The following is a 14,473-nucleotide window of genomic DNA, read 5'->3' on the forward strand; positions in this document are numbered from 1 at the left end:
AGACTGGTGAAAGATTGGTTTGATGAACATGAAAGTGAAGTTGAACATCTCCCATGGCCTGCACAGTCACCAGATCTAAATATTATTGAGCCACTTTGGGGTGTTTTGGAGAAGCGAGTCAGGAAACGTTTTCCTCCACCAGCATCACGTAGTGACCTGGCCACTATCCTGCAAGAAGAATGGCTTAAAATCCCTCTGACCACTGTGCAGGACTTGTATATGTCATTTCCAAGACGAATTGACGCTGTATTGGCCGCAAAAGGAGGCCCTACACCATACTAATAAATTATTGTGGTCTAAAACCAGGTGTTTCAGTTTCATTGTCCAACCCCTGTATGTGACAGTGAGGTGTTTAAAACTCCATCAGTGCTGCTGTGTCTGATCCACTCATACCAGCACAACACACACTAACACACCACCACCATGTCAGTGTCACTGCAGTGCTGAGAATGATCCACCACCTAAATAATACCTGCTCTGTAGTGGTCCTGTGGGTGTCCTGACCATTGAGGAACAGGGTGAAAGTAGGCGAAAAAGGTATGTATAGAAACAGATGGACTACAGTCAGTAATTGTAGAACTACAAAGTGCTTCTATGTGGTAAGTTGAGCTGATAAAATGGGCAGTGAATGTAGAAACAAGGAGGTGGTCACAATGTTATGCCTTATCGGTGTAGTTAGCAAGCATGTTAGTGAGTTGACAGAGGCTCATTTTTGTAGTTATTTAGAGATTGGTTCACCTTTTACTTTGACTGCTGTTTTTCACATCTATCTCTTTACTAAAACAACTCACTCGTTATTTGTGTTTAGCTGACCGGTTGGTTCTCGTTATTAGCAAGTTTTTAATGAAAGCAAAGCAAAGTTTCGGGAACTTCAGTCATTTGATTCCTGTTGGTTTGAAGCAGCGTGAGAGACTGGGGAAAGCTAAACTGATCCTTAATGAGTTTCAGTTGGGTTTATTATACACCCATGACTCACTGTTTGTACTAATTCTTTACAAGAAGTATTTCTTGATCTTAGACTAGCCCTTCCTTCCAGCAATGTGTGTTTCTACTTTGAAAGGGGAAACATCACTCTTGGCTTTTTAGTAGATTTTGTATACATTATAATAATAATATATAATAATCTATGAGTTTAGGTGGAGTGGATGGCATAGTGACAGGAGTGATTTGTGATAGAAGGGTATCTAACAGAGTGAGTTTAGAAGACAGTAGTGAGGCCCAATATGTTATATGGTTTGGAGGCAGTCGCACTGACAAAATGACCAGAGAAGGAGCTGGAGGTGGCACAGATGAAGGTGCAATTCTCATTGGGAGTGACGAAGATAGACAAGATTAGGAACGAGTTTATTAGAGGGATGCCACAGGTAGGATGTTCTGGAAACAAAGTTAGGGAGGCCACATTAGATGGTTTGAGCATGTGCAGAGCAGGGATGAGAGTTCTAACAGGAGAATAGAGCTGATGATGGAGCCACCAGGGAGGAGAAGGAGAGGAAGGCCAAAAAGGAGTTTTATGGATGCAGCTGATTGTGATGACAGAGGAGGATGTTCAGGACCAGGCAAGGTGGAGAAGAATTATTCGCTGTGGCAACCTCTAATGGGGGCAGCCTGAAAGAAGAAGAAGAAAATGATTATTAATAATAGTAATACTGTACATTATCATGTATCATAGGGAATCAGACCCCCTGCAATGCTGAACAGAATAAATAGGTGGTCATTATTTGTCAGCAAAGTCAATTCCTGAGTGAATAAACAAAAACAAAGAAGTGTAAGTCCATGATGTTATAGTATCTGTTGTGTGTCTGCTCCAGCCTATGCTATGCAGTAGAGTAAATGTCATACTAGCCTGTTCCCAGCCCACCCATTAATGCCTGAAGTACCGGAAATTTCTAACATAAGCTTAACACAGCTGTTGTTCAGCACAGCTGTTTTCTCTAAAGAAAATCAAAACAGAACCTCGAAACAGCTTGAAACTAAATGAGTGAACCACTGCATTTAGTTTGCTTTATAGAGGAACATAAGTTGTTTTCATGTTAGTAATTAATCAAGTCTGAGCAAGAAACATGTATATACATGCAGCATATCCATTTGTCTTTCATTACCTCTTTTAGTTATTGTTTTCTATTTCAATTTGTTCTAAATCCGTTCTGATGTATTTAACATACTGTAACTTATCTGTATAGTTTTTACTGTACAGTAAGTTTGCTTATAAATAAAATTCTATTGTATATTATAACAGTGATTTCTAATCTAAAAATAAAAGTGCATTTCAATAAACATTCCTGGACAATTTGCTTTGGGCTGTTAAAATTAGTCTGAGTGTTGGGTTTAGATGTAGAAATGTTACTCCTCTACAGTAATACATGGTCAGTGATGGACCCCTTTAATATAATAATACCGACCTCTGTGTGTGTTGCAGGTGATTGTTGGCTGCTGGCTGCTATTGCATCTCTTACTCTTAATGATAACCTGCTGCATCGCGTGGTTCCACATGGACAGAACTTCAGCAGCGGCTACGCCGGCATTTTCCACTTTCAGGTATACTAAACTGTAATTGAAAGAAACCATGACATGGGGGGCTTTTTTCTTCTTTTGGTAATAAAATTTCAGTGCCTTTGTTTACACAAAACTTGCACAGTTCATGTAAAAAATAAAGTATACTACTTGGCCAAATTAAGTGCTTTTCGACCAACGAGGAATGGGTTTCGTTCGAGTTGTCAAACCTAATTTTGAACCGTTCAGCACTTTTTCACCAAAAATAAACCGAACCAGGACCACAAATGCTTACAGGTAATCTGTGTGCTCTGTGAGCTTGTTACTACTGTTTACTTCTGTTGTGCAGCACCCTTGGTTAATGGTGCATCCTTGACTTTAATAAAAACTGGTGCAAAAGCGGGCCGGTTTTTAAATACCACCAAGGTTCTAAGAAGCCTAAACAGAACCAGTTTAAAATTTATTTATTTTTAAAATTTAAATTTAATTTAAAAGCCACGTCCTTTACTAACTGGTGAATAAAACGAGCACCAAGCCACAGAGTCTCTGTAGACAAACCTTGGCATTAGAACGTATGTGCTGACAACCTCAGTGACTTAAATGTGGCATCATCGTGGAATGCAGTGTGAGTTCGTAAAATTTCTGCCCTACTAGAGCTGCCGGTGGTATTTAAGTGCTGTTATTAGAAAATAGAAGCATCTGAGACCTACAACAGCTCAAACATTAATAAAGCTGGACACCATGCAAGTTTTTAAATTTCAGCACCTTGTTGGACACCTCTTTTCACCAAACTGTATTACAGTTTCGATAGAGTGACCTGTATATTCAGGTCTTTTCAGCTATAAGAACAACCACTCTTCTCAGAAGGCTTCTCACAAGACTTTAAAGTAGATCTGTGTGAATGTTGCCCATTAAAATCATTTACATTTTCAGCATTTAGCAGACGCTTACAGTACTGTGACAGTATACAGTCTAAGCAATTGAGGGTTAGGGGTCTTGCTCAAGGGCCCAACATCAGCAACCTGGCAGTGGTGGGGCTTGAACCAGTGACCTTCTGATTACAAGTCCAGTACCTTAACCACTAGGCTACAACGTCCCTCATCAAAACATCCCTAATCAAAAGAGCATTTGCATGGCTGGGCACTGTTATTGATCAAGAAAGCTTTAATTAATGGGCCCTGGAGTTTTTTTAAACCAAGCTTTTCTTCTTGTCTTTATAGACCTTGTTTTGTGCACAGGGGCACAGTCATACTGGTTCAGATTAGAAGGGATGTCCCAATACTTTTGTCCATATAATGTTTGTAGTGCATAATTTAAAGGAAAAAGCACAATCCAATCTTGGAACGTTGCGAAACATTGGTTGAAAGCCAAGCCTTCTACACAAACATCAGAGACTGATTTCACAGATGCTCTTTGGACTGTGTGGGCACAGATATGTACAAATCATTTGAAAAGCCGAGACTGTCATGGTTTTGGAATGTGATGTTCAAGAATACATATATACAGTGTATCACAAAAGTGAGTACACCCCTCACATTTCTGCAGATATTTAAGTATATCTTTTCATGGGACAACACTGACAAAATGACACTTTGACACCATGAAAAGTAGTCTGTGTGCAGCTTATATAACAGTGTAAATTTATTCTTCCCTCAAAATAACTCAATATACAGCCATTAATGTCTAAACCACCGGCAACAAAAGTGAGTACACCCCTAAATGTCCAAATTGAGCACTGCTTGTCATTTTCCCTCCAAAATGTCATGTGACTCGTTAGTGTTACTAGGTCTCAGGTGTGCATAGGGAGCAGGTGTGTTCAATTTAGTAGTACAGCTCTCACACTCTCTCATACTGGTCACTGAAAGTTCCAACATGGCACCTCATGGCAAAGAACTCTCTGAGGATCTTAAAAGGCTACAAGAAGATTGCCAACACCCTGAAACTGAGCTGCAGCACAGTGGCCAAGATCATCCAGCGTTTTAAAAGAGCAGGGTCCACTCAGAACAGACCTCGTGTTGGTCGTCCAAAGAAGCTGAGTGCACGTGCTCAGCGTCACATCCAACTGCTGTCTTTGAAAGATAGGCGCAGGAGTGCTGTCAGCATTGCTGCAGAGATTGAAAAGGTGGGGGGTCAGCCTGTCAGTGCTCAGACCATACGCCGCACACTACATCAAATTGGTCTGCATGGCTGTCGCCCCAGAAGGAAGCCTCTTCTGAAGTCTCTACACAAGAAAGCCCGCAAACAGTTTGCTGAAGACATGTCAACAAAAGACATGGATTACTGGAACCATGTCCTATGGTCTGATGAGACCAAGATTAATTTGTTTGGTTCAGATGGTCTCAAGCATGTGTGGTGGCAATCAGGTGAGGAGTACAAAGATAAGTGTGTCATGCCTACAGTCAAGCATGGTGGTGGGAATGCCATGGTCTGGGGCTGCATGAGTGCAGCAGGTGTTGGGGAGTTACATTTCATTGAGGGACACATGAACTCCAATATGTACTGTGAAATACTGAAGCAGAGCATGATCCCCTCCCTCCGGAAACTGGGTCGCAGGGCAGTGTTCCAGCATGATAATGACCCCAAACACACCTCTAAGACGACCACTGCTTTATTGAAGAGGCTGAGGGTAAAGGTGATGGACTGGCCAAGCATTTCTCCAGACCTAAACCCAATAGAACATCTTTGGGGCATCCTCAAGCGGAAGGTGGAGGAGCGCAAAGTCTCGAATATCCGCCAGCTCCGTGATGTCGTCATGGAGGAGTGGAAAAGCATTCCAGTGGCAACCTGTGAAGCTCTAGTAAACTCCATGCCCAGGAGAGTTAAGGCAGTTCTGGGAAATAATGGTGGCCACACAAAATATTGACACTTCAGGAACTTTCACTAAGGGGTGTACTCACTTTTGTTGCCGGTGTTTTAGACATTAATGGCTGTATATTGAGTTACTTTGAGGGAAGAATAAATTTACACTGTTATATAAGCTGCACACAGACTACTTTTCATTGTGTCAAAGTGTCATTTTGTCAGTGTTGTCCCATGAAAAGATATACTTAAATATCTGCAGAAATGTGAGGGGTGTACTCACTTTTGTGATACACTGTATAACAACCATAGAAACTGTAAGGCAAAAGAACTGGATAACTCTAAAGAACTGTCCACTATAGTGCATATGTACCAGCTCGTTTGTATTTTTAAGGGGTTTTTAATCCCAGCTGTGCTATCAAACAGCCAAATAAGAGGCGCACTTGTCAGTGCGCTGTAGATACTGGTCCCAAGCCCTGATAAAAATATGGAGAGTTTCTTCAGGAGAGGCAGCCAGTGTAAAAACTGTGCCAAATCAGGTATTTGGACCAAAAGAGAAAAATTACAGTGAAACCTCAGTTCTCAAACATCTCCCCTCTCAAACAATTTGATTCTTGACCATATTGTTTGATTAAAAAAATATTTGTTGTTCCTCGGTTCTCGACTGACCAACTGTACTTTGTTGGAACATGTACGACATCAGATGTGTCCCAAGGCCACGGCCCCGCAGCACGAATGCTGAAACAAAGGACCACTGGAGGCGCCCAGGTGGCGCAGCGGGATATTCCACTAACACACCAGCGCCAAGATTCTGAACTCCTTGGTTCGAAACTAGATGTTGTCACCGGTCTGCTGGGTGCCATCTAGTGGGCATAATTGGCAGTGCCTGCAGGGAGGGATGACCGGAATATGTGGGCGGGGTCTTCAAACACTGATTGACGGATAGAGGCGCCTGTGCAGAGTGGGTCCACTGGATCGGTTTGCCTGTGTGTCGGTCAGTGCAAACTTCAGCTAAAATTCGATGTAAATGTTTTTATTTATTTTTTTAGAACTCTCTACTCGTAAAACTTGGCATTCGTCTACCTTTTCTGAATAAAATTCTGCTAGGTGTTTATGTATTTGGACCAAACCACAACCGTATAAAACTCATTTTGAGGTTGGCTTTTTTTTGAGAAGCATCATTTGTACAAGCTCTTTGAAACCCTGTGTTATGTTGTTGCTTTTCCTTAAACACAATTGTAATAATGTGGTCTAAAGTGATTGTCTTATTGCCGAGCTCTAGCTGCACGTCTCAAGTTTGAAGACCAGCTGGATGTTTTATAGCTTCTCTCAAACTGTGTTGCGTTAACACATGAGACAAGAAGTGTTAGAATTGCACCCCAACACAAAAACCTCACTCTAACTGTGAAGGGTGCATCATGATCGGGTTGCTTTGCTGTCATTGAGAATAAAAGAAAGATAATTTAGCTGCAGTCTCAATTCAAGTGAACTCTGAGATGATATGGAAATGACATTTTCATCTGACTGCATTAATCAGACAAGGATTTATTTGTTGATTATTGGTTAGTCATTTACAGCTGTACTATATACCCGGCACCACACCTGTGTTCTTATCTCTTATCTCTGTGTTCATTTCGGAGGCTTTACTGTGTGCAAACACTAATAAAATTCAGTGACACTCAGCCATATCCAGAATAACAAAGCAAACCAATGACTTCATCGATGTGAAAGAGGGTGGTGATGTGTATGGATCACTTGTGTAAGTGTGCTGTGTGTATTAAACAGAACTGGTTATATGTGTTTAATACAGCTAAAACCCACATTCACTGTAGCAGGGAGAGAAAACCTGCAGGTGAAACACACCCAAATACAATAAACCATAGTGTAGCTCAGTGGTTTTATTGTGTGGACTTTAATTCACGTTGTTATTAGCAGTAAGAGGTGTATTCCTTCTATAAACAGTCCTTTTGTGATTTCATATATGTAGCTTTCCTTTCATACCAGTTACTCCTGTCATAAGGGATAGAATGCCAGAAAGCGTGCCATGCCCACGCTTGAGGGTTAATGCAACACTTCTGTCAACTCACTCGGTTGCTTTATACAAAAACACTTGCTTCAAAAGGACACCACTCATAAAATAATCTCCCTACCTTACGGCACAGTGAGTGTGCTGTACTGTTTCCACCCATGTAAATATCCTAATCTGCACTTCTAGTCACTTTATACACACATCCATAATTGATTTTATTTGTTTTTGCAATCAATACTTCATTTGTACTGGTTTATCCTTTTCCAAATGTTATGTAAATAGTCTTCCTTCTTTTATCTTTTTTGGAGAGTGTCACACTAAATTTTGTTGTACGCAAGTACAATGATGGCGTCCAGGTGGCGCAGCGTAATATTCCGCTAGCACACCAGCGCCGAGATTCTAAACTCCTCGGTTCGAAACTCGGCATTGCCACCGGTGGGCTGGGTGACATCTAGTGGGCATAATTGGCAGTGCCTGCAGGGAAGGGTGACCGGAATATGTGGGCGGGGTCTTCAAACGCTGTGTAAGGACCCTGATTGGCGGATAGAGGTGCCTGTGCAAAGTGCAGGGATGCAAAAGGGTTCCGTTAAGGGCTGTGCATGGGTCTGAGGAGTCAGGAGCTGCAGATACCCACCTCGACTGCAAAAATCAGGGATCCCCACAGCAGTGGAAGACAAATTGACTACAAGTACAATGACAATAAAGCTTCTTCTCCTAAAACTGTGATCCCATATTTAGTAGTAGTTTCCATTCCCAAGTGACTTGCACTATACCTAAGTACTCATTCTGAACTTAGTTATTATTCTTGGCTAGGGACCAAGCATACCAAGTTTAACAAAGCAGTGCTATAAAAAAATCTAACACACAAAAATAGCTGCTGCTATTGTTTAAAGTTACCAGAGCATATTCGCCCACTTTATCTTGTTAAGAATACAGGCGCAACCTCACCTTCAGCGAACTTGGTCTATTTTTATGACTCCCCTTTTGTAATTTATAGTTTATAGTAATAGTTTTTTTTTTATGTGGATGCATACCGGGGCAGCACAGTGGCTCAGTGGGTAGCACTGTCTCTTCCCAACAAGAAGGGCCTGGGTTCGATCCCCAGGTTGGGCGGTCCAGGTCCTTCCGGTGTGGAGTTTGCATGTTCTCCCTATGTCTGTGTGGGTTTTCTCCGGGAGCTTTGGTTTCCTCCCACAGTCCAAAAACATGCAAGTGAGGTGAATTGAAGATACAAAATTGTCCATGACTGTGTTTGACATTAAACGTGTGAACTGATGAATCTTGTGTAACCAGTAACTACTGTGTCATGAATGTAACCAAAGTGTGTAAAACATGACGTTAAAATCCCGATAAATAAATAAATCAATGGATGGATGCGTACCATGTAATACTGTACGTATTGTCTTCTTGTTTTCTACTCAAGAAAACGTGAATGCTGGTCCACTAAAGCCCTACTAAATTCACGGGAAAATGTGCTTAATTTTACGGACCTCGTTTTCCAAAAATCACAGATTTTTAAAGAAAAGTGCCACAGCAGTCACAGCAGTGCCACGGCAGTCATACTTTTAATACTTTTAACACTTATAAATTTAATGATGGAATAAATGAAAGCTGAAATACACAGCACAGCCTACCTTAACGCTTGAATGCAAACTTAGAACATTAGTCTCAAAGACATACGTTCTCGTCTTGTGTTTTGACACACAGACCCCTCTGCGTCTGCAGAATCTGTCGGGAGTTTTCCAAACTCAGTTACCTAAATAGTGTTTTTATCTGCTTTATACTTTGACATCTTGGACGTTTTGACTTACCGATTGCTAACTAAATTGCCATAGGATTGATAGGACGCCTCATAGTGCAAATTCACCAGTAAACATGAGGCACTTGAACGCTACACGAATGAAAAATGTAAAATCACTAAACACAAAGCCTTGAATTCTGAAGTTTACAACAAATCGCACACTACACATGAAAAGGGTTCATTTCACGTCCATAAATTAGGTAGGACCTTAACTATGATGCATTCTAGCCAGATTGTTTAGGATGTCCTAGCACAAAGTGAGTCACTTATGCTGTGGTGCTGTGTCAATTACATTCATACTTTTCATCACATTCGCATTAACACGTTTCCATGTTGTCCAAGTACATTGTTTTCCAGGATGACAAATGTAGGATTTATGAGGCCAAATGGGTGTGTAACAGGTTCAGAGAGCATGATGGAACAATGTGAGACACTGGCAGACTCTGAAGGCCAGTAAAGTTCCTCCACATCACAGCTTCATCAAACTGTGTCATTATGAACCTTGTTTTGTGCAGAGCAGTGCAGTTGTCCTGAAACATGACCCCTCCCAAACTGTTACTAATATTTAACAGCATATCATTCATGTAAGTTAATTGTTTTTCTACACCTTTTAGCAAGGAGTGTGGTAGAAACATCTTAAACCAATAAGTAGTTGGGGATTTCCACATACTTTTGGCTATATGGTTTAGAATTCCATCAATAAATGAGCAAATGACCTGGTTTGAATAGATCAGTAGGGAGTAAGGTCAAACAGAATTCATTCAGAAACTGAGTTTGCTTTGAAACAGCTGTCTTGCTGAGTGAGCTACACAGCTGCTCAGAGTCGAGCGTGGTTATATTAGCGCAGCCGTCATCAGTGTGCATGTTACAGTTCTTTTTCCATGCAGTGACACCGTGCCAGTGACCTAAAGAATACAAATATAATTAGCACAAAATTTATGGCAGATGTTCTTACAGTCGGTGCCTTTTTAAACTCTCGTGACATTGAAATTCTTTTTGAATAAAAGTCACCCCTCTGGTTTAATTTGAATAGATTATTAAAATTGAAAAGCAGGCTGGTTGGGTAAGAATGCAAATCCAGGTGTTCACTTACATTTGCATTTCAGGCATTTAGCAGATGCTTTTATCCAAAGTGTCTTAGAATTGGGATAAATACAATGCACGCATTTGAGAGTTAAGGGCATTGCTTGTTGTCACTTATCAGTTTTCCTCTGTTTTGTTTCTATATGTGGTTATAAACAGTCTGAGGTCATTAGTCGCTTTTATTTGACATCAATGCAGATTTGAACTTATAATTTTTCATTAGAAATCCTACAATCAACAAAAGAAGGTTGAACCTTGATTTAACTGACCTCTCTTAAACATATTTCAGATTTAAAATCTGAAAAACCAAATGTCCGGTCCAGTTGTTTAAAATTCCAGTGAGAAGCGTACCAAGACCAGTAGTTCAGTAATTTTCCACTAGCTGGCGCACATCTCTCTGTTTACATAAGTGATAGGCTTTATTTTGACGGGAGTCTCGCTTTGTTCACGCCTTTGTCTCTGTGTTTTATGCTTAATTGTTGCACGTTCTAGTGCTTAGTTATTTATGCACCAGCACTGCTCCAGTAGCCACCAGCAGAGCTTCAGACTCAGAATACAGTAATAGATACTATAAGTCCCCACTATACCATCACGGCCAAAAAAACATCTCTACCACCACACAAGGTAAATGAAATTTCTCCACAGTAGTACAGTACACCAATTTTTATATGTATTTACAGGTTTAGCACTTTTGTTTACCTTAGTGCTGTGTTCATATATTTTCGCACCCCCTGGAAAAAAAACCTCGCTGTTTTGGACAATCGCATTTTAACGGACCTGTGCTCCCCCCTTTTAGTCTGTTAAATTGAGGTTCCACTGTACTTACATTTCAGTTTTTGGGACCACTTTAGTACTGTAGTACTTTTGTAAAACTGAGCAAGTGAATTCCTTTGTATTATCTTAAATTTTATATTAAAACACATGTTCAGATGGCTTCAAGCTTGTGGATTTGATTTACTCATCACCAGCTTGTTCAAGTTTATATATGTGCAGCTGTTTTGTATCTATTAAAAATGTGACATTTAAAATTCATATACAGTGTATCACAAAAGTGAGTACACCCCTCACATTTCTGCAGATATTTAAGTATATCTTTTCATGGGACAACACTGACAAAATGACACTTTGACACAATGAAAAGTAGTCTGTGTGCAGCTTATATAACAATGTAAATTTATTCTTCCCTCAAAATAACTCAATATACAGCCATTAATGTCTAAACCACCGGCAACAAAAGTGAGTACACCCCTTAGTGAAAGTTCCTGAAGTGTCAATATTTTGTGTGGCCACCATTATTTCCCAGAACTGCCTTAACTCTCCTGGGCATGGAGTTTACCAGAGCTTCACAGGTTGCCACTGGAATGCTTTTCCACCCCTCCATGACGACATCACGGAGCTGGCGGATATTCGAGACTTTGCGCTCCTCCACCTTCCGCTTGAGGATGCCCCAAAGATGTTCTATTGGGTTTAGGTCTGGAGACATGCTTGGCCAGTCCATCACCTTTACCCTCAGCCTCTTCAATAAAGCAGTGGTCGTCTTAGAGGTGTGTTTGGGGTCATTATCATGCTGGAACACTGCCCTGCGACCCAGTTTCCGGAGGGAGGGGATCATGCTCTGCTTCAGTATTTCACAGTACATATTGGAGTTCATGTGTCCCTCAATGAAATGTAACTCCCCAACACCTGCTGCACTCATGCAGCCCCAGACCATGGCATTCCCACCACCATGCTTGACTGTAGGCATGACACACTTATCTTTGTACTCCTCACCTGATTGCCGCCACACATGCTTGAGACCATCTGAACCAAACAAATTAATCTTGGTCTCATCAGACCATAGGACATGGTTCCAGTAATCCATGTCCTTTGTTGACATGTCTTCAGCAAACTGTTTGCGGGCTTTCTTGTGTAGAGACTTCAGAAGAGGCTTCCTTCTGGGGTGACAGCCATGCAGACCAATTTGATGTAGTGTGCGGCGTATGGTCTGAGCACTGACAGGCTGACCCCACACCTTTTCAATCTCTGCAGCAATGCTGACAGCACTCCTGCGCCTATCTTTCAAAGACAGCAGTTGGATGTGACGCTGAGCACGTGCACTCAGCTTCTTTGGACGACCAACGCGAGGTCTGTTCTGAGTGGACCCTGCTCTTTTAAAACGCTGGATGATCTTGGCCACTGTGTTGCAGCTCAGTTTCAGGGTGTTGGCAATCTTCTTGTAGCCTTGGCCATCTTCATGTAGCGCAACAATTCGTCTTTTAAGATCCTCAGAGAGTTCTTTGCCATGAGGTGCCATGTTGGAACTTTCAGTGACCAGTATTAGAGAGTGTGAGAGCTGTACTACTAAATTGAACACACCTGCTCCCTATGCACACCTGAGACCTAGTAACACTAACAAGTCACATGACATTTTGGAGGGAAAATGACAAGCAGTGCTCAATTTGGACATTTAGGGGTGTAGTCTCTTAGGGGTGTACTCACTTTTGTTGCCAGTGGTTTAGACATTAATGGCTGTATATTGAGTTATTTTGAGGGAAGAATAAATTTACACTGTTATATACAGTGTATCACAAAAGTGAGTACACCCCTCACATTTCTGCAAATATTTCATTATATCTTTTCATGGGACAACACTATAGACATGAAACTTGGATATAACTTAGAGTAGTCAGTGTACAACTTGTATAGCAGTGTAGATTTACTGTCTCCTGAAAATAACTCAACACACAGCCATTAATGTCTAAATAGCTGGCAACATAAGTGAGTACACCCCACAGTGAACATGTCCAAATTGTGCCCAAATGTATCGTTGTCCCTCCCTGGTGTCATGTGTCAAGGTCCCAGGTGTAAATGGGGAGCAGGGCTGTTAAATTTGGTGTTTTGGGTACAATTCTCTCATACTGGCCACTGGATATTCAACATGGCACCTCATGGCAAAGAACTCTCTGAGGATGTGAGAAATAGAATTGTTGCTCTCCACAAAGATGGCCTGGGCTATAAGAAGATTGCTAACACCCTGAAACTGAGCTACAGCATGGTGGCCAAGGTCATACAGCGGTTTTCCAGGACAGGTTCCACTCGGAACAGGCTTCGCCAGGGTCGACCAAAGAAGTTGAGTCCACGTGTTCGGCGTCATATCCAGAGGTTGGCTTTAAAAAATAGACACATGAGTGCTGCCAACATTGCTGCAGAGGTTGAAGACGTGGGAGGTCAGCCTGTCAGTGCTCAGACCATACGCCACACACTGCATCAACTCGGTCTGCATGGTCATCATCCCAGAAGGAAGCTGACGCACAAGAAAGCCAGCAAACAGTTTGCTGAAGACAAGCAGTCCAAGAACATGGATTACTGGAATGCCCTGTGGTCTGACGAGACCAAGATAAACTTGTTTGGCTCAGATGGTGTCCAGCATGTGTGGCGGCGCCCTGGTGAGAAGTACCAAGACAACTGTATCTTGCCTACAGTCAAGCATGGTGGTGGTAGCATCATGGTCTTGGGCTGCATGAGTGTTGCTGGCACTGAGGAGCTGCAGTTCATTGAGGGAAACATGAATTCCAACATGTACTGTGACATTCTGAAACAGAGCATGATCCCCTCCCTTAGAAAACTGGGCCTCATGGCAGTTTTCCAACAGGATAACGACCCCAAACACAACCTCCAAGATGACAACTGCCTTGCTGAGGAAGCTGAAGGTAAAGGTGATGGACTAAACCCAATTGAGCACCTGTGGCGCATCCTCAAGTGGAAGGTGGAGGAGTTCAAGGTGTCTAACATCCACCAGCTCCGTGATGTCATCATGGAGGAGTGGAAGAGGATTCCAGTAGCAACCTGTGCAGCTCTGGTGAATTTCATGCCCAGGAGGGTTAAGGCAGTGCTGGATAATAATGGTGGTCACACAAAATATTGACACTTTGGGCACAATTTGGACATGTTCACTGTGGGGTGTACTCACTTATGTTGCCAGCTATTTAGACATTAATGGCTGTGTGTTGAGTTATTTTCAGAAGACAGTAAATCTACACTGCTATACAAGTTGTACACTGACTACTCTAACTTATATCCAAGTTTCATGTCTATAGTGTTGTCCCATGAAAAGATATAATAAAATATTTGCAGAAATGTGAGGGGTGTACTCACTTTTGTGATACACTGTAAGCTGCACACAGACTACTTTTCATTGTGTCAAAGTGTCATTTTGTCAGTGTTGTCCCATGAAAAGATATACTTAAATATCTGCAGAAATGTGAGGGGTGTACTCACTTTTGTGATACACT

General features: G+C 41.7%; 1 protein-coding gene across 1 annotated transcript in view; it reads left to right on the forward strand.

The window, feature by feature from the left end:
• The window catches only part of capn1 (calpain 1), an 83,113-nt gene that overhangs the window by 46,070 nt on the left and 22,570 nt on the right, over positions 1–14,473 (forward strand). The window contains exon 4 of the mRNA XM_062994375.1: positions 2,417–2,535. Coding sequence (XP_062850445.1) covers positions 2,417–2,535 — 119 coding nt within the window. The remainder of the gene's footprint in view (positions 1–2,416; positions 2,536–14,473) is intronic.

The sequence above is a fragment of the Trichomycterus rosablanca genome, chromosome 4 (genome assembly GCF_030014385.1).
Source record: "Trichomycterus rosablanca isolate fTriRos1 chromosome 4, fTriRos1.hap1, whole genome shotgun sequence".
In the NCBI taxonomy this organism is placed as follows: Eukaryota; Metazoa; Chordata; class Actinopteri; order Siluriformes; family Trichomycteridae; genus Trichomycterus; species Trichomycterus rosablanca.